The 23,223-nt window shown below is 59.8% G+C and overlaps 1 protein-coding gene across 1 annotated transcript; it reads right to left on the minus strand.

Annotated features, from left to right (window-relative positions):
• Positions 1–345: 345 nt before the first annotated feature.
• NECAB3 (N-terminal EF-hand calcium binding protein 3) lies at positions 346–22,083 on the minus strand. The gene is made up of 13 exons (XM_082773191.1): positions 21,952–22,083; positions 19,057–19,081; positions 17,959–18,067; positions 10,293–10,318; positions 9,857–9,954; positions 3,969–4,105; positions 3,739–3,860; positions 3,436–3,515; positions 3,259–3,312; positions 2,593–2,705; positions 1,602–1,679; positions 1,131–1,222; positions 346–480 (listed from the first exon to the last, which is right to left on the minus strand). The coding sequence occupies exons 1-13, from the start codon at positions 22,039–22,041 to the stop codon at positions 452–454; spliced, it is 1,053 nt and encodes a 350-aa protein (XP_082629317.1). The 5' UTR covers positions 22,042–22,083; the 3' UTR covers positions 346–451.
• Positions 22,084–23,223: the final 1,140 nt, after the last annotated feature.

Here is a 23,223-nt window from a genome sequence, read left to right on the forward strand (position 1 = left end):
GCGGCTGGCAGTCCTGTCCAGAAACACACTCCGCTTGCCTTTGCTGAATCTTTTTTTTTTTTCTCCTATAAAACACTCTTCACAGCACAAGCCAGCCCAGCTCCCCGGACAAAACCACTGCTCCCCCAAGGGTGGCTCTGAGGGGTGAGGGACGGGGCTGTGACAGTGGGCCAGAGCCACCCTTGCCGTGCCACGTCCCCCAGCCCCTCCCTGCACGCTGTCCTGGGCACCAGGAGGAAGAGGAATAAATAAATCACGCGAAACGAGCAGAAGGGGCAAACTGCCAGAGCTGAGGGGCGGGCAGCCCCCGGGCTGCAGGAGGCGAGCACGAGGCAGGGGCCGCAGGGCAGGGAGGCGGAGGTGACAAACGCGAGCGACGGCGGTGGCTGTGCAGGGGGCTCTGCGTCCTTCTGCCTGCCAGCTGCGTCCGGGGAGCTGCTGGTCGCCGGGGTCAGTTGTTGTTCATGATCCACCAGGACGCTGGGGAGAGACAGGGGAGGGCTGAGGGGGGAGCGGCAGGCAGGAGGGCATCACACGGGGGTTTGGGGGAAGCTGGGGGTGATGGAGAGCTGGGATCTGCCCCTGCCCCTGCTCAGCAGGAGCTGATGCTCCCCTGTAGGCAGCGGGCTCTGGAGCACCAGAACCCACTGCCACAGGTGGTGCCAGGAAACCCAAGAGACCCTCAGCTGGAGCTCGACGTGGTCCTGTCTCTCTACACTCCCCCCGTTCCTTACTTCTTGGTCAGGTTCCTGCTGCTGCCCCAGGGAACACGCATCTTCCCTGACTGGCTCCCCCCTGCCTCTGCACCACTCAGCCTTCAAAATGAAGCTGGGACACAGCCACTGTGAGAGGCCCAGGAGGGGCAGCGCTTTGCAGAGAGGTTTCAGGGATCTGGGGAAGAAAATTGAGGCATGAATCGTGCTCGAGCCAGGGCTCAGGCTGCTATCAGTGGGACTCAGGACAGCTGCCATCTGGGACATGCTCCCAGCTGCTTGGCTATCCAGGCCAGAGAACATGCTAGAATACACGATTTCAGTGACCCCCCAAGCCAATTTTCTGCCCTGGAGTGAGACGAGGCGCCTGCTCGCCCTCAGAGCAGCAGCACGGCCGGCACCTCGCGCCCCGCTCACCTGGGAAGAGCATCGTGGTCAGCAGCTCCGGGGACTCCAGCAGGCTGATGATGGCGCGCTGGAAGCTCTTGCTGTAGCTGGACTGCAAGTGGCTGTAAGGCAGCGGGCAGGATCAGGGCAGCACGGGGCGAGGAGGCCGTCCTGCTCCAGCCCCAGGGGCAGGGCTTGCTTGTGCCCCTCTGTTGTAGGCGCATTTTTGTGCCCCGGCGCAGGGGGACGGTGCTGCCCAGAGCAGGATGTCCTGTTCTGCCCCACTCCCCACCCCTGCCTGGGCTTCCATCCCCATCTCCACTGCAAATGCCCCTGGGGCTCCGTGCCAGGCAGGGCAGTGCCAGCAGCAGCACAGGCTGTGCAAGAAGGGGGCGAGCGGGGCCACCGTGGAGTCCCAAGGGAGCCCCTTCAGCCACCCCCCAGCATGTCTACGAGCACCCGGACCCGCCACCACCACCAGGCAGAAGGAAAGCCTCCAACCTCCTCCACGAAGTCACGTCCTGCCAGAATTCGTAGAGGATGAAGCAGGCCTCGTCCGTCAGCTTGCAGGCAGACACGCTGCGGGGACAGGAGCGACCCTGAGCTGGGGCCACCTGGGGGCGAGGGGCGCAGATCCGCCCGCCAGCCCCACACCGGGACCCCCAGGGGCAGCAGGGACCTCTGGGCACAGCCACAGCCGCTGGCTGCTCCAGGGGACCCCGCACCCGAACCAGCTCCTGTCGCTCAGCCCAGCTCTGCCCACCCGGGGAGCCCGGCTGCCACACGGGCAGCTCTCACGCCAGGCAAGCCCGTCAGCTCCAGAGAAAAAATATCCTCCTCTCTGCCACACGTCAAAACAAGGAGCTTCCTTTTGTTTGGCCCGAAAACGCAGTTTTGTACGGTTGGAGCTGAAGAGCTGAAAGATGACACTTGAAATGGGAACAGGACGAACATCTCCCTCCGCGAGTGCCTTGAAGCCTCCCGTGGGAGGAGGAGAGCCTCTCCACGCGCAGCTGCGCGATCTCCGGGGGCGCCTGGCAGCGCTGCGCCACGGCACCCAACCTGGGGCTCCATCCTCAGCCCTGCCCCGGCTCCGCAGTGGTGCTGAGCCTTGGTCTCGCACGGGGGGGCAGCTCTAGGTGGGCCCGGATGCTCCCCCCCAGCCTTGCACACGTTTTAAATAAGGCGGTGCTGTGACAAGAGCTCTCCCCTGGCTTCTCCCCCTTCCTCTCAAGTCTTCCAGTGCAGGAGCAGTGCTGCACCCTCTGACACGCGCACACCACCCCCATTCCTGTCGGTGTAACCCCCCCATCCCTTGCCCAGCCCACCCCCATGTCACTGTGCCCAGCATGGGACGAGGGGCTGTGCCCTGCTCACTGCCCAGGGCTGGCACAGGGCAGAAGCCAAGCCAGGGCCCCTCTCCCCAGGTCTGCCCTTATGACCCTGACGGGGCCCCCCAATTCTGGGCAAGCCCTCCCCCTGCCCCACTTACTGCAGGCAGCTGCTCTGCCCGGCGGTGACCTCGGTGTAGGACCTGAAGGCCTGGCGGAACTCCTCCACGCCGCTCTTGGCCACCGAGATCTGCCTCTTGGCCACCAGGATGTGCTGCGGGGACAGGCGCTCAGCGGGGGGGGCACCGCAGGCAGAGCCGTCCCCTTGCCTGCCCTCCTCCCCCCCTGCTGCAGCACGGGGAGGTGACGAGCACGGGGCTGGCCCCACCGGGACAGAGCCAAGACCAAAAATCATCCTCTTTCCGAGCTGGGCACGTCCCCGTTACAGCAGACTGAGCCCGCACAGCCCAGGGGTTCGTGCTCCACCTGGTGACAGTGCCCTGCTCTGGGACTGCTGCACGTCCCCGTGTCTGCTGCCAGCCCACAGGGGAACTTGGGCCCTGGGGGCTTTCTGCTGGGGCCGTGCACGGCCTGCAGGGGCTTGGAGAGAAGCCGGAAGGTCTGGGCCCTCCCGAGCAGGGGGCTGCCTTCCTCGGACTGCTTGTGAGCACCCACAGCCCCCAAAGAAGCCACGTGAGCCTTGGGCAAGGAGCCCACGCAGAGCAGAGGCAGCAAACGCAGGTGACCCGTCCCGGAGCATGGAGGTGTGCAAGGGGCAACCTGTGTGCTCCCCAGTCACTGGGCAGGGAGCTGGGACCATGACTGACCTCATCCCTTCCTTTGCTCGCTGCGTCCTCCTTCAGGGGCTCCAGGCGTGGGCTCTGCGTTTCACAAAGCCATCGTTAACTGCAGGGAGTTTGGAACAAAGCCAAACGAGAGGCACCCCCAGCCCAGCACAGCTCGCTGTGAGGTGGGCCCGGCCCCAGCCCCCCTGTGCCACGCACCTTGCACTCCAGTTTCTCGATGAGCTGCTGGAGCCTGCTGATCTGGGCCATCCACTGGCTGTCAGCTTCGACGCAAATGCCTGCGCAGGGGAAGGCAGAAGGCTCGCTGCAAGCTCAGAAAACTGCAAAAGCTTCTGAACTCCGAAAGCAAGAAACTTATTTTCTCCTGAAACTCTCCCCACTGCCCAGGAGACACATGAAATCCTGCCACGGCCAGGGCTGTTGTTTCTGGGAACACTGGTCCCGACCCCACAGCAGACCAGGTCCCAAGCACACAGCCCCAGGCTGGCCGGGCGGTGGTACCTGTGGTCAGCATCCCTGAGTAGGGGTCCGTCGGGGACAGGCAGACGTTCTTCTGCCCTCTGCGCCCACAGCGCCTCCCTGACCTCAGCCCCACGGAGCTCTCTGACTTCTTCACGTCCTTCCTGAAGGAATGAAACACAACAGGGCAGCCGGAGCCAGTCCCCAGCGGGGCCAGCTGAGGCTGCAAAGGGCAGATCCTGCTCCCCGCTGTCCCCCCAGGGCCCCGTTACCTCTCCCTCCCCGCCTGCTCCTCCATGGTGTCCACGGCGCACTCGAGCGAGCCCTGCAGGGACTGCAGCTGGTGCATGGTCTCCCGCAGCAGGAAGCGGGTCAGGAACTGCTCCGTCTTGGAGGAGGTCTCGTACCTCTGCGGGGAAGGGGGGAGGAAAGGTCAGGTGCCTCCTGCGTCTCGGCTCCCTCACACACCTGCACGGGGCTGTGCCCTTACAGACACAAGTCCCCAGCTGCTGGTGCCAGGGGGCAGGCTCGGGGCAGGGCAGGGGCTTTGCAGCAGGATGAGGAGGTGCAGCGGGATCTGTCGTGAGAGGAGGGTGCAGGGAGGCACACGGGAGCTGGGGAGAACGGACGAATTCCCTGCCTGCACGCAGCAGCCAGCGCAGCAGGAGCCCCGAGGGGGCAGGAGGGATGAGCGGAGGTTACAGGGTGCTGTAGGACAGCAACTCTGCCCCAGGAGGGGGCTCCTCACCTTGACACCACAGCAGCTCAGCACCGGGTACAGAGCACGAGCTGATGAAAAGCAGAAACCTGAGCTGACTGCTGGAGGCAAGGTAAGGAGGAGGCCAAGGGGAGCAGCTGGGGAGTGCTGCCAGCACCCTGAGGCCAGCCCCTGTGCCCAGCGTTTAAGACTTGAGGGACAGAGAAGCCAGAGGGCAGCGCTGTGAGCATCCCCAGAGACACGGCTGGGTGGTGGGAGGCCGCGGAGGGAGTCTCCACCTGATGCAGGAGGGCTGGCTGCTCTGCAGGAACATCCAGCAGCAGGGGACCACCCCTTTCCTCGAGGACACCACCAGGCAGACCGGACCTGAGCCACCCCCACTGCCGAAAGAGCCAGGCTGTCACCCCTGCGCCAGGCACTGCGAGCTCCCTCTCCCCTCTCTAAGACAGCCTCCAGTGATGCGACTGCTTTATTAAGGTCAAATACTTCCAATTCCTATCCTGTTTTCTCTCCAACAGGCAGAAGAACCGAGGATCCCAAATTCCAGAAGTTCTGCGTAAAAGCACTTGGACTGAAACTCTCAACGCCGGTGCCAAAATCACGGTGCAAGGCCCAGGCCCCACCTGGGGCCGCCCCACTCCTCGGGCTGGGGCTCAAAGGCAGCGTCTCTGGGGGACAGGGGTGGCACGGAGCCGGCAGCCCCTGCCCCGGGGGACAGGCTCAACACCTGCGTGGGAGAAACGAAGCCGTTGCCGTGATTACCCCAATGCACAGGCACATCCAAACACAGCAGGCATCCCACCTGAAGCTGCAAACAGCTGCTGGGAACAGCTCCGTTTGGGGACACGTCCTTGCAGGGCTACAGGGACGCCAGCTCCCGGCCTTGGAAGTGGCGAGGATGCTCGTCTGCAGAGCGCCGACAGCCCCCTGCTCCCCACCCAGGTGAGCGGGCAGCTCTCAGCGCAGCCTGTGCTGGGTGTCGGTTTCCATCCACCTTTTATTTTTTAATGGCACAGTCCGTTTTGTTTCCAGGATGGAATTGGGCTGAATTTGCTGCCCCTGCCCCTCTCTCTGCAGGGAGAGCCCTTTTACCACAGTGCCTCTGTCCCTACCCCAGCATCTCCCCGCAGGCGGGGGCTGGCACAGCCTGGGCTGTCTGCTCCCAAAGCACACGCAGCAGCCCGAAGGAGACCCGATCCTCCTGCAGCTCTGCGAAAGAGAAACCCCTGCTGCCTGGCCTGGCCCAGGGGAAGCGATTCCCCCTGCCTGGAACAGCGCTGGGAAGGTGGCAACACCCCCTGGGAGATCCCGTGCTGGGTGCCTCATGCTGAGAGGCCTGGGCTGCCCCCACAAGCTCACCCTCAGCTGCACACAGAGGAGCTCAGGCTCCTGCCTGATGTTTCTGGAGGCTCCAGCCCGCGCTGACCCCTGCCCAGAGCTCCTCCCAGGCACCTCCAACCACTTTGCACAGGCAAAGCCGGGTCCCACAGGGACGTGCCAACGTTTCAGACGGGCATTGCACCAACAAGGCAGCTCCCTCCCGCGCCTTGCTCAGCCCACCAGCAGAGAGAAGGCTGGAAATAACTCCTCAGGAGCCCCGCAGAGCTCTCAGGAACGCAGCAGGAAGCAGCAGTCCCCAGCCTGGGGCACGTCTGCCCTGTGAGACCCCTCCGAGGCCGGGCAGCCCTCCTTCACCCAGCACCTCCAGCCCCCGCGCTCAGCACCAGGCGCCGTGCGCCCTGCGCTCGGGTCACAGGAGGCATCTCAGTGCCCTTCAAACTCTATTTCCCTCCTCTGCACCAACCTGGGTGGTTGCATGCCGGGGGAGGGAATGAAGTGACTGCAAACACACTCCTCTCTGCTTCAGCTGCACCTTGGGGGCAGAGCAAAACCCGTCAGGTACTGCAGCCAGCAGCGCCAGCCCCCCAGAAACAGTCTCCATAAGGTTGTGTCTCAGCGAGCACACCGCGTTTCTTGCTGACAGCAAAGACTCCTGGAAAGCTGTAAATAACTCGGCAGACACAAGAGGAGTTCTTCTGGTTGCAGAGAGGTATTTCTGCTCTGTTGACCCAACCGAAAATCCCCAAGCTGCCAAGAGCTGCTGCAATTGTGCTTTGTGGGGTTTTATTAGTTTCCTATGATGATGTTCACAGAACAGAATAGGTGAACGCAGAACTCCTGCCAACGGAGACGTAAGAGCATCTGACTTGGAGAGGTATTTATAGCTTAGCGTGCAGCGATGGCAAGCTGGGGAACGAGAAGATTCTAGCACTTGGGTTCCTGAGAGAAATATCAGACTGCTTCCCGAGGTATCTCCATAGTCTGCTCCTAACTCTGAAACTATGACACTGTAACCGCAAAGTGGAGCCACAGAAAAAGGTGCATTTAGCATGTTTAGCGTAGCTAGCAGCAGTTGTATTTTAAAAATGCATAAGGAAATGATGGAATTTGGTAAAAAATGAAAAAAAAAGCACCTCTTCTTGAAGAGGCATCTTCCTTTGCCACGCTTTCAGCACTGAAGAATGGGCACAACCCACTGACAATTTGCTTTCGTTCTGCCAACCGTGGACCCACAAGAAGCGACGTGCAGGTTTGCTGCCCGCACAAACACCGTTTCCTGCAGGAACCGCAGCCTCGGAGGCGGTGAGGATCAACCTGGCCTCCACTCCCCACGCTTTGCAGGCTGCTGGGGCAGCAAGGTGTGCTACGGGCACAGGACCGAGCAGCCTGGCAGAGAGCACCGAACCCTGTCTGAGCCACGCCAGGTCTCCTGGCCGTCAGAGAGGTGGGAATCCCGGACACTGGAAGTCCTTCCAGTGGCACCGCTCCAAACCACGGCTCCCAGCACGGCCTCAGTGTGCCCCCCCCAAGCTCTGGTTTCTGTGTTTCCCTGCCTCACCTGCTGCAGCACTGTCCTAGCGCCGTCTGAGCGTGCCAAGCACAGCTCCCGTGAGGCGTGCTTTCCTTCTGCTAACAAAGCATCTCATGCTCTGTTTGGTTTTCATCTTGTAAAGTGGGCTCATACGTACACGAGACCTTCTACAGCTGCGCAGTAAGTGCCTGGAGGGTGCAGGGGAGAGCAGCCCTCCGGCAGCAGAAGGAAGGAGCTGGAGGCAGATGGTGCTCTAAGCAGGAGGTGCCATGGTTTAACTGGTGAGCCCCAGGTCACACTCCACGTGCCCTTCTTCCTCTAGCTGGCAGGGGTATCGCTGCCTCCTTGGGCACCACGGGAAGCTCTCTTAAATACAGCCTGGGGAAAACCAGGCAGGGACTGAAAATTATCTTCTGCTGACCCTGCAGCCCTGCTGTGTAAGCAGAGCTTCATGGAGAGGGCCACGCCAGTGGGCAGATCCCATCCAGCCTGCTCAGCTCCCGGTGCTGCTGTGCCTCCAGCACAACCCCCAGGGTGAGGTTTCCTCTGCCAAACTGCAGCTCTTGGTCCTCAGCCCCGAGGCCATTAGGGACGTCTGAATTAACAGAACTGGCAGGCAGGCACGTAAGATGGGAAACCTCTGCCCTCTGCTCTGCCTCTGAGCGGTGTGAGCTTTGTCTAAAATCCAACCCTATAATCCCAGAATAGCCCACGACCAATCCCCACCTGGAAATACAAACATGGGTATGCATCCAGGTCACAGCAGGTAAGAAAGCAGCATTTTATCTCTGCCAGCCTCCAGCAGCGACAGATTTCCCACAGCTCCAGCACAAGCCGTGGCTACAGAGCCACAGCATTGCCCTTCTCCTGCCTCCTCCCTGGTGCGGAGCCCGGCTGAGCGGGGAAGTGCAGGGAGCAGCACGCCGGGAGGGTCAGCACCTGCCCCGGGGCACCCAGGAGTTCAGGGCTGAGCCACAGGTGAGAGCAGTGCTGCAAGTGCCTGCCCGCCCCGTCCTCTTCCTAGCTCTGGGCAGAGCCACCACAGGTGGGAAAACAACCCCACAGAAATCTGTTTCAGTAGGGGAAACCGGCTTCCCCCTTGCCAGGAGTCCCTGCCCAGCCCCATTTCCTAGCAGCTGCATCCAAGGTCTTGCAACTTAAACAACAAGCCCAGCACAGGTTGTTTTGTCTTTCCTCAAGCCCAAGGAAAGGGCCAGGAGATAAAAATGAGAAGTTAATTTAAGAAAATGATTAGTTCAAGGTACGTGCTGAACACGGCTGCAGAGCGATGTGTAATTATAACGGAGCTCTCTGGGATGTTTACACCAGGAAGCATTAAGTGAATGAATACATCACGCCAGCACTGCGCAGCAGACAGTAATTGTGCTGTACTTTGGAGAAACGCATGAATATACAATGAACTCGTTACTAAAATAAATAAATATAGAAATAAGGCAGAAAAGAACTCAAATAAAGCACGGCTTCCTCCAGATGAATCATTCTACCTCTTAATAAACTTGTACAGGGAGACGCTGCTGAGGCTGGATACGGCCAGAGGGAGGTTCGGGGGGCAGCATCCCCGGTGACTTCACAGAGATGCAAACACCACTGAGGCTGCTCGGCAGAGCCAGCAGCAGGACCGGCCCCTCCTCGTCCCTCTGCTCAGCGGGCAGCTGCCCATCTTCCCCATTCACCTTCCTTGCCATGGCCGACTCAGCCTTGCCCTGACTCCCCCAGCAGCACACAGCTCCCAGCAGGTACGTGGAAAATTTCAGTCCAAACTTCCTCCTGTGAGGTTCAGGACAGCTCGAGCTGTGGGTGCTTCACTCGCCCTGCCTGGAACTGAGGCGATTCTTCCCGAAGTCAGAGCCAGCAGAGAGCTGCGGCCGCCCTGCTGGGCAGGGCCACGCTGGCTCTGCTGCCCGCAGCAGCACTAGGACAGCACAGAGCCTCACCTGCTGCCTGCCAGAGCCTCACGAACGGCCTTTTGGCCAAGCGCAGCACAAAGGAGGTGCCAGACACAAAGCTGAGCCATTTCACAGGCTCCAGATGCGAACAAGACCCTCGTACCCACGGGGGTTGCAGCTCTTCCCACTGCTGTATGTCAGCTGCAGTGCTGGGCGCCACAGCCCCTGCCCCGCAGTGTGCAGGAAGGCTCGCGAGGCAGGACGCTGCTCGGCCTAATTAGCAGCCTCAGATCTGCCTCCCGTCGGCGCGAGCTGCAGGAGGGGGGAAGGAATTCGCAGCAGGGATGGGCACAGCACGGAGCCGGCAGTCTGAATTTCACTGTTCCTTTCCTTCTGACCGTTTGGCACTTTCCCTGTCCCTGCAGCAACTCCTGTCCCCGCGGGCAGGAGCACGGGCTGCGAGGAGCTCCAGCTGCCTGCAGCAGGACCGACCCTCGTGTAGCCCACCCACCTCACATCTCCCCGCTGCAGGCAACCCGCTGCACCCGGGAGGCACCGCGGTTGTGGCCCCTGCAGCCCAAGGATAACACTGAACGAGGAGCTGAGCTCACCACAGCTCTGGTACCCCCCGGCTGCCCCATCGCCCTCCTGCCCCGTCCTTACCAGCTTGGTTTTGTCCATGGCTGCCAGGACAGCAGAGTTGAGCGCTTCCAGAGCGGAAAGCACGTTCCTGTACTCTCCAAGATACGCTGAGAAATAATCTGAAATGGGAGAGAAGACCACAGTGAGCTCCCAGAGCAGCTCCTTCCCAGCCTCCCCTGTGCCAGCTGCCCCAGCACTGCTCAGGGCACTCCCATCCCACTCCCAGGGGTCACACCTCCTGCCTGGCAGCAGGAGAGCCCTCTATTCCCGTGACAAAACCTCTCCTCCCTAGAGGAAAGCACAGATGCCCTGGGACACCCTCCCGGAGGGATTCAGACACAGGGGCAGAGCCCCTGAGCCACCCATCCCCGCCCTGCCCTGCCCAGGTGGGCACAAACCCCGCTGCAGACCCGCAGGAGACAAAGCCCACCCCGAGCAGGAAGGTCAGCCGACTTACCACACAGCTTCTCTGTGTCCACATTGCTGCAAGAAAAAAAAAAAAAAACACCTGTTAGATGGTGGGGCTGGGCTGGGAGAAAGAGCTGTGGTGAGCAGGGTCTCGGAGGGTTGCCTGGAGCCTCCCAGTGCGGTTTTAAAAGCTCTATTTTTAAAATAAAGAGCTCCTGGACCTGACAAGACCCAAGAGCTGCTGCTGCAGCACCTCTTTCCCCCCAGCTCACAACGTGCTCAGCGAGGACACCCCCCTCCTGCCTCAGCCCCATCCTCTCCGCACGGCAGCAGGCCCTCTCCTGGCCTCCTGCAAGGCTTGGAGCTCCACAGGACCTGCAGACAGCAAACGTGATAAAGAAAAGAACAAAACACACATGCTGGAAAGCTGGTCGGATCCCCGAGCCTCCCTGAAGCCAGGTAAGGCAGGAATCCTGCAGAAAAGCCAGCAGGTCCAGGTAGGCAGAGAGGCCGTCCCGTTAGTGCCAACAGGGTCGTGGCAGAACAGCCCCCAGCCCCCAGCCCAGCCCCATCACCCCGTGCCTGCAGCTCTGCGAGGTCTGCAAGCAGTGCAGGCAGAGGGCTGAGCTCCTTCCTCGTGCTAACAAAGGCACAGCTGGGGTGGAGAGGGAGGAGGAAGCACCGAGAAACACCTACCGGCTGTCGGGAGGGGACTGCAGGCTGAAGCAGAGGTTTGCTGAGGCAGGGCTGCCTGCGATGCCTCGCATCACCGGCACGGCCTCCAGGGAAAATGCCCCAGGGTGGTGTTCACTCACATCAGCCTCCCCTCCAGAAATTCTGGTCTCAGAATCCCCTCAGTGTCTGCAGCCATTTGTATTTCTCATCGGGAAAGTGGAAGGCAGCACGAAGGAGATTTTTAAACGCTGGAGCTCCATCACGTGCAGAGGACCTGGAGCTGCCCGCAGCTCGCTGGGCTCCAAGCACGAGGACGCGGCCCCGCTGCTCGCGTGAGCGCTGCCAGGGATGGTCCTGGGTCTGCCTTCCTGCTGAGCTTCCACTGCACGGTTCAACACCACGCAGTGCTTCCAATTAGCAAAACGTGCAAATCCTGCTGGGCAAGGCCACCCACGAAGCCTCTCGTTTCTGATCTGACAGCTCAAATTTTAGGTTTGCCCACTCCTCACAGGGCACACAACACCTCGGCACCGCTTCTACTGCGAGCAGAGCCGTCCGCTGGGGCACCCCGGAGCTCACACAGCCACCAGAGGCCAGGGGACTGGCAGTGAGCGGGTGTCCCAGGGGAGGGCACTGACCTGGGAGGATGCTCCCCACCTACAACTTCCTGGAGAACCCAAATTTGGGGTGCTGGGAGGGGAAGTACTGGGTGGCGAGGAACAGCAGCTAGTTGTGTTAAAGCAGCTGCACCTGAGAAGCAAACCCAACCCCTGTGGGTGTGAGGGGTCCCCACAGCCCCCTGGCAGCTGGATGCAGCCCCCTGCTTAGGCACGGGAGAGTTTTGGGGTGGGATTTGGGGTGGGATTTGGCTCCTCTGCTTCAAACACCTACTGTAGGATCTGACTAAGGCGGGGATCTGGTGCACTGTCCTGGCACTGCAGACAGTGTTTGATGAGAATAAAAAATAGCATTTCCCTTGAGAAACTACTCAGATAATCAACAAAACCAACGCCCCTTCATCTGCCAATTCCACTCTGTCAAACTTTGCTGATCCCATCTCTAAGCAGCTCCGTGCATCCAACCACAGCTCCGCAAGGAGGACTGGGGTTTGAAGCATAAATTTACATTGCAAAAACGTCCTGCTCCTTCTTAATTTGTTCCACATAATCCTGAAAGCTGCCTGGAGCCTGCAGAGCCACTGAAGTGCCCTGCTGCTGCAGCGGCACAAGAGGCTCGGCACGCACCGCAGCACCCGTGCCCCAGAGGAGTAACTGCAGCCACTGGTCCCCGTCCAAGAAATAGGCACAGCCTGCCAAAGCAGAGATGTGGACCCACGTTAGCAAAATGCAGGCACATACCTAGCACGTACATTACCCCGGCATCTGCGTCTGTCCCCAGTAAGAACCTGGAACTGGGAAAAGTTCCAGCAGGAATGAGAAGGGGCCGCCAGCTGAGAGCACTGCCCAGACCCCAGACTGGGCATCCAGGTGCCCGTGTGTCAGAGAGCTGCTGGCAGCACCCACGCTGCGGCTTGGAAGGAGAGGCCAGAGCCTGCTGGTAGCTCTTTGTAGCTTCTCTTTTCGCTACGTAAAGCGAACAGTAACTAATTAATCACTAGAACACTGAACGAGTAAATGCTGAGCCCATCACCAAGATCCCGTGGCAAACCCAGCCTCCTGCAGCAGGATTCCCGCTCCCTTCCCAGGTCCTGCCCCCCTGCCCCTGCCCACACAAGTGCAGAATCACACCCGGCTCTTCCCAGCTCAGTGCTGAAACATCAGCTCCCGGGGCACAACGTGGCTCGGTCCGAACAGGGCGCAGCACAAAAGCATCGGTGCCAACAGCATCGTTGTAATGCCAGCAGCAGCTCTGTCACACCAGAAAGCAGGAGGAGCTAACGCAGAGATCCTGCGGGCCTAATCCTGAGCCCTTCGCAGGACTGCAAGGGTGCAAGAGGCTTCCCTCTGCCTCTCCCTCTGCCCTCCCCTGGCACCGCAGAGGCACCCTCTGTCTCCAAAGCGCTTATCCTGAGACGCTCCGCATTTCCACATCGCTCTATTTTGACTGTGCTCAAACCTCTGATTAACTGTAATTAAGCTTGAACTGATGATGGAGGATCTTGTCATCATTATGTTGTTAGGATTTTGTCAGAATGCGCCTGGAATTTATGCAAGAAAACATCAATCAGCTTCGGCAACGCAGATGGGATTTTTTTATTTATTTTTTATCATTTAATGCTCAGGTTGGAAACCTCCGCTGTGATCACAGGTCTGGCTCCCAAACCCTCACACCGCACTCTCAGGCGGTGCAGTTGCTCTCCAGAGCTGAAAGACCGGCTGATGCTGTGACACCGAGGATGTGACCGAAGACAGGAGGACAGTTTACACAACCATTCTTCCACGGCACCAAAGGACTGAGGTTATTTCCTCTGAGATTGTTTGTTTTTAAAGTAGAAGCTCAGTGCTTCTACTGAAACCCAAAATCTTTCACTCGCGGCTCAAGCTCAGAGCCTCAGGCTCCCAGCAGCCCGTACCCAGCCTCCTGTCACTCCCACCTGACCGCTCCCTCTCACCCAAAGGAGGATTTTCTGACCCTCATTTTTCTAACCGTTCCCAGGAGATGCAGGACAGAAAGCTCCATGACACCTCCCTGGGCAGCCCACAGCAGCTGACGCCAAGAGCAGCGAGCGCCCAGCTGCACACCTCGCAGCTCGGTGCTGACACCTTCGGAGCGCGGTCTCTGCGACACTGCCCCCTGGGAGAGGACGCGGAGCCCGGGCTGGGGGCTGCTGCAGAGAGGCCCGGGGAGGCTTCGAGCCGCATGTTGGTTCTCCCAAGGCCCTTCTGCGGCAGCGGAGCTTTTTCACCCCTTCCCAAAGCGTTTGTCTTTCCTCTCCCAGAAGTTGTGGTGGATGAAAACGCCTTCTCCCCGGGAGACGCAGCTTTCTGTTCTGCTCCAGCGCCAGATTGAGCACTGTGCTTTCTGACAAGCAAAACCAAACAGCGAACCTGGCGGTTGGACCCAATCACAAAGAGAAGTTGCGTTTGGTTTCAACGTGGAACATCATCTTTTAAATGTCAAAGAATTCAAATAAGGAGATATTTTAAAGCCGAAATGGAATAATTTTGAGAACTGCAGGAAAAAAAAGTCTCATGGGGAAATATAAAATTTTAAACAAAATCATTCAAACATTTTGGATTCAGAGACGTTACAGGGAACATTCTGACGAGCTTTACTATTCCCACCACCCAGACCACCGAAGACATGCTGGGTTACACCTCAGCTTTTATTCCACCAGCTCAAAATAGATCCAAACCTTACGGAGGTGGCTAAACACACGGGCTGCCAGCACCCTGCCCCAGCGCCAGAACAAACAGGAGGTGGAGCACGACCTGACGGGAAGGACAGAGGAGAGGGGAGGAAAGCGTGGTGCTACGGCCTCTCTGGATGGAGAACGAATAATGTATGAGACCTCTAAAATATTAATCTTCACAGATGTCAGCTCTGTGAGCCAGAGGAGCAGATGCAGTCTCGCAGTGATGAAAGAGAGTCGGGATGTGTCTGGGCAGCACTCCATTACTCAGGCACGGATAACGTCTGGGTGTAAAAATCTCTGTTGCTGTGTCTCCTTCGGTCAGGCTGGCACTGACAAGAAAACAATCCTTTCAACCCAGACCTGATGAACACAGCACCCTCACGGCCAGACCCAGCCACTGGCTTAGTGCTGAAGCTGTCCCATCACCAGAAAAGCTCCGGGGCATGAAAGGAGAACGCCGGGCATGTTTGCAGAGCTGACCATGCCTGTGCTGAACTCACACTTAAGCAGCACACCAGCAGCAGGTTGACCTGGAGCCTTCTGAAGGTCTCTTCCCACCGCTACTCCTTGAGCCTTTGATTTCAGACACAAGCAGACTGTTTGGATGTGCTCAGCTCAGTAATGGAACATTTTTTCCTTCCATAAAGCCCAAAGCAATCACAGCATCTGCAGGGAGAAGGCTTCACTGAGCACCTCGCAGTGCCTCTCGTAACGACCTGCAGAGTATCCCACACGGTTGGCAAACACCAGCATTAAAACACGCCGAAGGAAAATCAGTTTATGCTACACAGCCCCACTGTGGAACTCACTTGCAGCCTATGCGGTCGAAGCCGAAAGCCTAAATGGTTTTAGAACAAAATTAGACAGATTTGTGGAGCAGAGAACTCCGGGAGCTGGTGGTCTGGTCAAGAAAGTTCCAAACCAGCGGCCACTAGAAGCTGTGAGGGTAAAGGTGCTTCCTACGTGGCCTTGTTAAGCACCTTCTGTGCACGCTGGTGGCAGAAAGATACTGGGAGAGCCCTGGCCCAGCACAGCTTGGCTCTCCTTGCGTCCTTCCCCGTGCTCACAGCCCCTCCACAAGCAGTGGTGCAGACAAGCACCACGCCAGGGGTTTTCCAGCACCTCCAGGGCAGGGCAGACCTGGCGCGAAGGCCAGGATCCCCTGCTGCTGTCCCCAGCACTGAGCCAGCAGCAGGCAGCACTGCAGGCGGGCACGGTGCTGGCTCAGGTGCCCAGCAACACCACACTGCAGGGGAAACTCCCTCAGCCCTCCTTGGCACAGCAAACTGCTCTGAGAGGCCAGGAGGAGATCGGGAGTGTAAAGAAACCTGGCTCACAGAACCATGCTCTTGGGCATCTCTTGGTGTCCTTAGGCAGCAACTCTTGGATCCAGTGGCAAGTTCCACCCAGTCCTCCAAAATACCGGGTCCCTGCAAGCACGGAGCAAGCAGGCAGCCCTGGAGGAGGGTTCTGCTGAGGGGACGGCCGGGGTACAAGCACAGCCCTCAGGAGCCACGAGTTTGCCCTAAGGGGAAGGTCCCCCTGAGCACCCCAAACACGAATGACAAAGCCCAGCTCCAGAGGCAGAGCCACAGGAAGCTTTCTTTGGTCCCGCACACCAAACGCTGCCTGATTTCTGCTGCCCGTGCTGTGCAGTGGCTCTGCACACAGCCTTGTGTACACTTTTTGGTCCCCTCTTTATACAAACACAGAGCACAACCCCTTACAGCCCTGAAGAATTGGCAAGCTCAGTGAAATGATGAACCACCCGACGCATCCCGAGGCTGCCCAGAGCCCAGGCTGTTTGCCTGCCCCAGGCAGTCTCTGTGCCACGCGTGTGGCAGCGAATGCCACGGATCAGCGCAAGGCCAAACCCAGCCTGGAGCAAGAGCTGACGCCGACTCCTGGCAGGCTGTGCTGTGTGTGACACCAGTGGGGGTGGCCCAGGGGAGACACGGCAGCCTCTGGGCAGGATCTCCCTGGGGACAAGCCTGTCTTGAAGTCCCTGAGCCTGGCGGGCACACAGCTCCCAGTCAGGATGACAGCACTCTGAGAAACGTGTCTGCAGGGGATGAGATGCCTCTCAGCAGGCAGTAAGAGCCAGGATCCTGCTCCAGGACATGCCCCCCCCTCCTCCTTCACCAGCTGGGGGTCAGGTTGGAGCGATCGTGCACAGCTCCCTGCAGCCACAACCCCAAATCCATCCCTCTCGCAGCTGCTCACACCATTCCCTGCGTGTGGGTCACGTACCAGCCTGGGACAGGAACGGGGAGCATCCCTGAAACAGCCTCACAGCCGGGCCTCCCAGCCTGCTCCTGCAGAAACGAGGGCATCCTCACGGGGCTGGGGGCCTCCTACGCGGCCTTGAAGTCCCAGAACACACAAATTTGGAAACCAGCTCTGTCTGCGAGGTCCCTTCTGTTCTTCACAGCAAAAAGGGATCAAAACCACAGTGGTCATGCCCTGCTAATAGATGTCACCAGCTCAATGCTGCCACGTTGTCATAGCTACCGCGCCGTCATGCAGGGAGCACCGCCGCAGCCAGGGCCACGCACGGCGCTTGGAGAGGGCGTGCTGCTGGGGGCACGGGGGCACAGAGCCCACGGGGCAGCTCGGGGCTGGCCTGGCACCTGCTGCCACACGCCCCAGCCAGCTGGGAGGGTGCCTCAGCGCCCTGCCCAACCCCAGGCAGAGGGGCTGAGGTTGGGCAGAGCTGCCGCGGGCTGTGGAGGTGTTAGCAAGGCTCCGTGGTGCCACTCGTGTGCCTTCTGACAGCCCTGTTCTGTCGCTCAGGACGGGTGGAGGAACCCGACTGGAACACAGCAGGGAACCAGGAGACGTTTGGCATCCAGGTAAAGCCCCTGCTCTGTGCAGCCTGCTTCCAGTGGTCACCAAAGTCACCCCAAAGTGAAGCTCGATGGAAGGAGCGTTCACACAGAGGTGACGGCTCTCTGCTAAACCCCTGGGACCTCCAGGAGGACGAGGAGGTGTTGGCAGGGCACCTCCTGCTGCCTGCATCCAACGAGCCCAACGAGACAGACAATCAAAGGCCAGCTCCTGCCAGGGCCAAAACACCCTTGGTTTCAGCAGCAGGCAGGGCAGAGGATCCCCAGCGAGGCCACGCTGATCTCTGAAAGACTGGGACAAAGCCAGCCAAGCCCAGCAGATTTCTCTAGAAAGCCCAACAGATTTCTCTGGGTAGCCCCAGTCTACAGCAACCAAGAGCTAAGTGCAATTCATTTCTGTTTTTAAAGAAGCTGGCCTAAATTCACAGTTACACCGACACTCATAAGGCCCATTTCTGGTGGAAAGAAGTTCTTACATAAGTGAAAACGAGTTCCCTGTGTCAGCAACCGCCGAGATAGCTGTCTGTTCATCGTCCTCACACCACCACATGCTCCTCCTGCAGATACACAACCTGCTCCGTAGGGCTGTGTATTTCTGGAATACGTTTTTCAAACCAACATAATGTGATTTTAAATGGCTGCTTGCTTTTATAGCACTACAGTAAATCTGATAACGCCTGTTCTCAAAATGTCTGGCTTCTCTCACCAGCAATACTTGTACCCGGTGTTTAATGGGTTTTAACATCTGCGTGTTACAAGAGGTAGGTTTATCTCACCCTGACTATTTATTGCACCCGCCTCCAAACGTCCTCCATCTACAGTCAGGCAGTTTTATATCCTCCTTCATCTCCTCTCCTCTGCACCACCGTGGTACTTACTCTGAATGACGCCTGTCAATGCCACTGAACAACTCCCACAGCTCCTCCGAGCTCAGGATCCCATCAGCAAAATAGTTCTTGAACTCCTCAAATGACAGTTTCCCATCATCTGCATTTAAACAAAAGGGAAGAATAATTATATATCTGCAGAAAGACGCGTACAAGCCCCAGCCATCCTCCCAGCAGCCTCTTTACCAGCAGCGTGGGATGGTTGGGCGTGTTGTGCATAATAATTAGAGCAGAGATCTCATTGAAAGCATGTCCCACCAGCCAGAGCATCCCCACCAAACACCTAGGAAGGCTGGCAAGCAGTGCGGGTGCTGCCGGGCAGGCATTTCAGCCACTCCAACCCTTCCAAAAGATCTCTTTGCAGCATTTTCAGAAACACATCCAGACACTCTGTACTTCAGTGACTTTCCAGGCAGGCTTTCCATTTAGCTCTCCCCAGCACAGAGCTATTATACACAGAACGGTGAGGATGGTGTCAGATCTTTAAGGGAAAGAAAATCTCTCGGTTGACTCATGAGCTTCCCCTTTCCCATGTGTGGAGAACTTCAGCTCCCGAGCTGCATTCTGCTCTGCAATAAAAGCGGCTCCTGGAATCTGCAATCTCCCAGAAGAGCCCAGTGGGAGGAAGGCTCAGAGAAATGCCTTGTGACGTTGGACTTGCCGGTTTCCAGGTGTCAGATTTAACAGAGCCCAACTCTCAGACACCAGGGACTCCAGCAGGTCACCCAAACACAGGGCAGAGACCCAAACAGTCCTGGCAAGGAGCGGATAAAAAGCCTGACAGAGCCCGGCCAGCCGTGCTGCACAGCCTGCTCTGCCCTCCCTCCCGCTGCTGGCCCCACCGAGCAGCACCCAGCACCAGGAGGCTCTGCCCCCCGTGACACGCAGGCAGTGAGGCTGGGGAGCCCCCTCCCAGCCCCTGGCCGGCGTTTCCTCCAGCAGGCAGAGCAGAAAGGCGTTTTTCTTCCGGGCAGAGAGCTGCCTGCCCTCATCCTTTGCTCTTGCAGCAAGCCCCTCGGCGGGGAAGGGCTGCTGCTTCGCCCAGAGCCAGGCTGCGAGGGGGAGGCGGCGGCAGAACAAAGCACTCACCGTTCTTGTCGGCTCGCCGGAAAATCTGAAAGGGAAAAAACACAACGGGGTTGAGAGGCGGCAGGAAGAGCGGCGCGGCTCAACAGCGAGCCAGCTGCCGGCCCTCCCCAGCCACCGCGGGGAGACCTCCGGGCCCCGCAGGAGCCCGCGTTACCGGGGCTGGGAAGGGCAGCGCTGCACACGCCGGTCTGGGGGAGATTTCCCTTTGTAAATGACGAAAACCATCCCTCTGCTCCGCCACACACAGCTCCCAGCACACCCGCTGCTGCCTGAGCGGGCCCAGCACTTGCTCAGAGCATCTTTTAGAGAACAGAGGGGGACAGAGGAGAAAGGGCATCGCTGCGGCTTTGCTACTGACTTGTGATGGGAGGTGTTGAATTGTTCAGATCCTTTCAATGAAAGGACATTGAGCAAAAAAACGCCCACAATGGAAACACTTCGAGCGTCACCGCCGACACTTCAGCCCTCAGCACTGATGGGCAGCTCTTGCCCTGAGCGGTGTAACCACCCCCTGCAGTCCTTCTGCCTGGGACACCTGGACACGTGAACCCCCTCCAGTGCAATTAATTCATTCATTCATCCATCTGTAATGAATTCGGCCCCAGAGCACAGTTTGAGGGCTGCTCCAGTGCCATGTCTTGACCCGACTCTCCTGCCCATGGCCCAGCAGAAAGCTGGGGCTCCTCGTCCCTTCCTCCCTCCCTGCTCACCAGCAGCTCTCTGCAGGTTTGGTGGCTGTGGAGGAACAGCACGGTTTCTGCAGCCTGGGAACATCTCGCAGACAGCGCAGCACAGGCTTTGGCTAGCACATCCTAGCAGAGCTGACAACAGCAAGTTGTGTAACAACTTTCTTTTCAGCCATCCCTTCCAGGTCTGAAGAAAGATCAGGAATGAAAAAAAAGGCAGGAAAGAGGGAAGGCAAACTGTGCTAGGTTCTTTTCCAAGCAGCTGCAAAGTAGAAACCGCTGATCAAAGCGCCCCAGACCTGCTCTGCTCCTGGCTGCAGGAGGCCCCGTCCCTGCTGAGCTGCCCCTGCACCCCCTGCTCCCCGCTGATGCTTTTGCTGCACTGTTTGAGGGCTCAGCCCGCAGTCAGCCGCTGAGGTGCTCATGATAACTGCACAGAGGCAAAGACAGCTGAAACCAGAACCCCGTTCCCAAAGATGCTGCTCCCTTGCAACCGGGCAGAGGATTTTCTGATGCTGGTCCCAGCAGGGAACTCTCTGGTCCATCCCCATGGCCAAAAACAGGCAGGGATGCCTCGGAGGATGCTCTTCTGAGCAAAGCAGGCTCCTCTGGAGGCGCTGCCCTGAGCTGCCCAGCGTTAGGTAACGTACCTGCAGGGTGCCAGCCTCCAGCAGGGCCAGGCTGCCTTCCTGCATGAAAGTAGAGCAGGGAGCTCTGTGGACGCCCATCAGGGCTCCCACGGCGCGCTCCAGAGCTTCCTCGCTAGAGCTAAGTACAGAAACCTGCAGCTCCCACACGCTGGGGATTTCTCCGGGTTTTAAAGCAAAGGTTTCTCCAGGCTAAAGGGTCTGCTGGTGCATCTGCTGCCACCGGGGCTCTCGGGGCTGCGCTTCCTACCTGAGTTCAGCTCAGCTGGGAAGCAGAGCCACCAGAGCCCTGCGAGAGGGGGCAGCGCCTGCCCCATGTCCCCTGAGACCAGGTGATGCTGGGGACAGTGAGGGGGACTCAGCCTGGGAGTGGGAACAGGTCTGCGTGGGCTGCTGGGGAGCCCTGCCTCAATCCTCAGTCACATTCAGGGCAGCTGGCAGCTCCAGAAACGCAGGAACGCTGCTGCGAGCCTGAGAGAGAGACGTCTCTGTCCCTTTGTCCCTGTGCCCAAGCAGCTGCACCCCACTCAGTGCCTGCGATGGCAGACAGGCTGAGAACGATGGAGGAAGCACCAAACCAACACTTCCCAAGCCCCCCAGCCCTGGGAAGGAAGGATGTCACAGGCTTACCCCTGCATGCAGGACTGGAAGCAACCCCAGCTCCCGGACACTCAGCCAGGGCCAGGCTGGCTGCAGGGAGGGGACAAAGGGGTGAAAGCACTGTGCTCACGGCTGGCTGCCCAGGCGGCTCTGCTCAGTCTCTGGCACGCAGAGAGGAAAGCGAGCGAGCCCCGGGGTCCAGCCTGGGGGCCAAACGTCCCAGAGGCTTGGGATGTCTGCAGAGAAAGAACTGCAACGGCAGCGCTGCGGCTCGCACAGCACCCACAGCGAGGCATCAGATAAAGCCCCCCCCCCCCCTCCTCCTCCTCCTCCTCCTCCTCACCTCCCCGGGATGTGAGCAGCTCCCAGCAGCGCCGAATGCCGGAGCGCTGACCAGGAGAGCTGACCTGGCTCGTTAGAGCCGGCCTGGCACAACCTGGCACACCCAGGCAGGCACAGCCGGCTTTTCTCTCACCCGGCCCCCTCTGTCACCTCTTCCTCTGAACCTTCACCACAGCAGAAGCCCCCGGGAGCTCTCCCCGCCACGAGCATCAGCGGGGAAGCCCCTGGAGCTGCTCCCAGCCCTTCCTGCAGCTCCCCAGGCCCCGCTGGGTGCCTCCGGGGGAGGGCAGGGAGGCAGCTCCGCACCTCGGGGCTCTCGGAGGTGCCGGCAGCGGAGGCCGTGCCCACGGCGGGGGCGATGCCCGGGACGGAGCACGGCTGGGAGCCGGCCAGCCGCAGAGAGCCGCCCGGGGAGGCGTTAAAAGGCGTTAAAAGGCGTTAAAAGGCGTTAAAAGGCGTTAAAAGGCGTTAAAAGGCGTTAAAAGGCGTTAAAAGGCGTTAAACCCCCCCTGGCAAGCTGCGGGGCTGAGGCCCGGCCCGGCCCGGCTCCGTCCCGCTCCCCCACACGCCCCTCACCCCCCTCGGCCGCACGGGGCCCGCTCCCCGGCGCCGCTACTCACGTCGTGGAAGATGGGCAGCGGCTCCCGGTGCGGCACGGAGCCGGCCTTGGCCGGCAGCAGGCACATGGCCAGCAGCTGGGCGCACGCCATGGCCGTGAGGGGAGGCGGCCGTGAGGGGGCCGTGAGGGGGCCGTGAGGGGGCCGTGAAGGGGCCGTGAGGTGCGGCCGTGAGGGGCCGGCGGACCCCGCGCTGCCCCTGAGCGGCTCCGCAGCCGCCCGGCAACTTTGCCTCAGCCCAGGGCCCGCCCCCGCGGCGCTCCGGTTGGCCCAGACGGGTGATTGGCACCTCCCGGCCCGCTCCTCATTGGTGGAAAGGGGAAGGGCGGGGCGGTGCAAGGGGGGCCGTGGTGGTCGCCGCTGTGGTGGCCCGGCGGGGCCGGGCTTCAGTCGGCCCCAGTGTGATCCCAGTCAGCCCCAGTGCATCCCCAGTGCGGTCCCAGTCAGCCCAGCACAGCCTCAGTCAGCCCAGCCTGATCCCAGTCAGCCCAGTGTGACCCCGGTGTGATCCCAGTCAGCCCCAGCATGATCCCAGTCAGCCTCAGTGCGATGCCAATGCGTCCCCAGTGTGTCCCCAGTGCAGCCCCAGTCAGCCCCAGTGTAATCCCAGTGTGATCCCAGTCAGCCCCAACATGATCCCAGTCACCTCAGTGTGGTGCCAATGCATCCCCAGTGCGGTCCCAGTCAGCCCAGTGCAACCCCAGTCACCTCAGTGTGATCCCAGTCAGCCCCAGTGTGGTGCCAACATGTCCCCACTGCATCCCCAGTGTGATCCCAGTCAGCCCAGCAAGCCCCCACTGTATTTCCAGTTAGCCCAGTGAGGTCCTAGCTGACTCTAGTTGCCCCCCAGTGGTGCCAAAGGCCCCTTGGTGTCCACGGCTGGTCCCGGTGGCCCCTGCAGCCTCCCTTCTCCCCACTCCTCTCCAACCCCACATCCCAGGGGTTTATTTACAACCCGGGGCTTCGTCTGGGCGCAGAGTGACGGCCCGGCAGGCTGCATCAGCACAGCTCCTCTCCTCACAGGGCGCTCTGCAGCCTCACCCATTTCGCTGAGCTTCTCGTAACCCAGCTTTCAGAGCCGAGACGCTTCCCAGCCCGACATGACGGAGCCACAGCACGTGGGGCTGGCCGGCTGCCCCCTTCCCAGGGGGAAACGGCTGCGAGCGGAGCCTGGGGCCAGCGCAAGGATGCCTCATGGGGAGGTTTCGTCTCACGGCTTCTCCGGGTGCACACGAGGGAAGAGGATCGCACCCAGCTCTCCTTCCCAACACGTCT

This window comes from Aythya marila (assembly GCF_965140915.1).
Source record: "Aythya marila genome assembly, chromosome: 16".
Lineage (NCBI taxonomy): Eukaryota > Metazoa > Chordata > Aves > Anseriformes > Anatidae > Aythya > Aythya marila.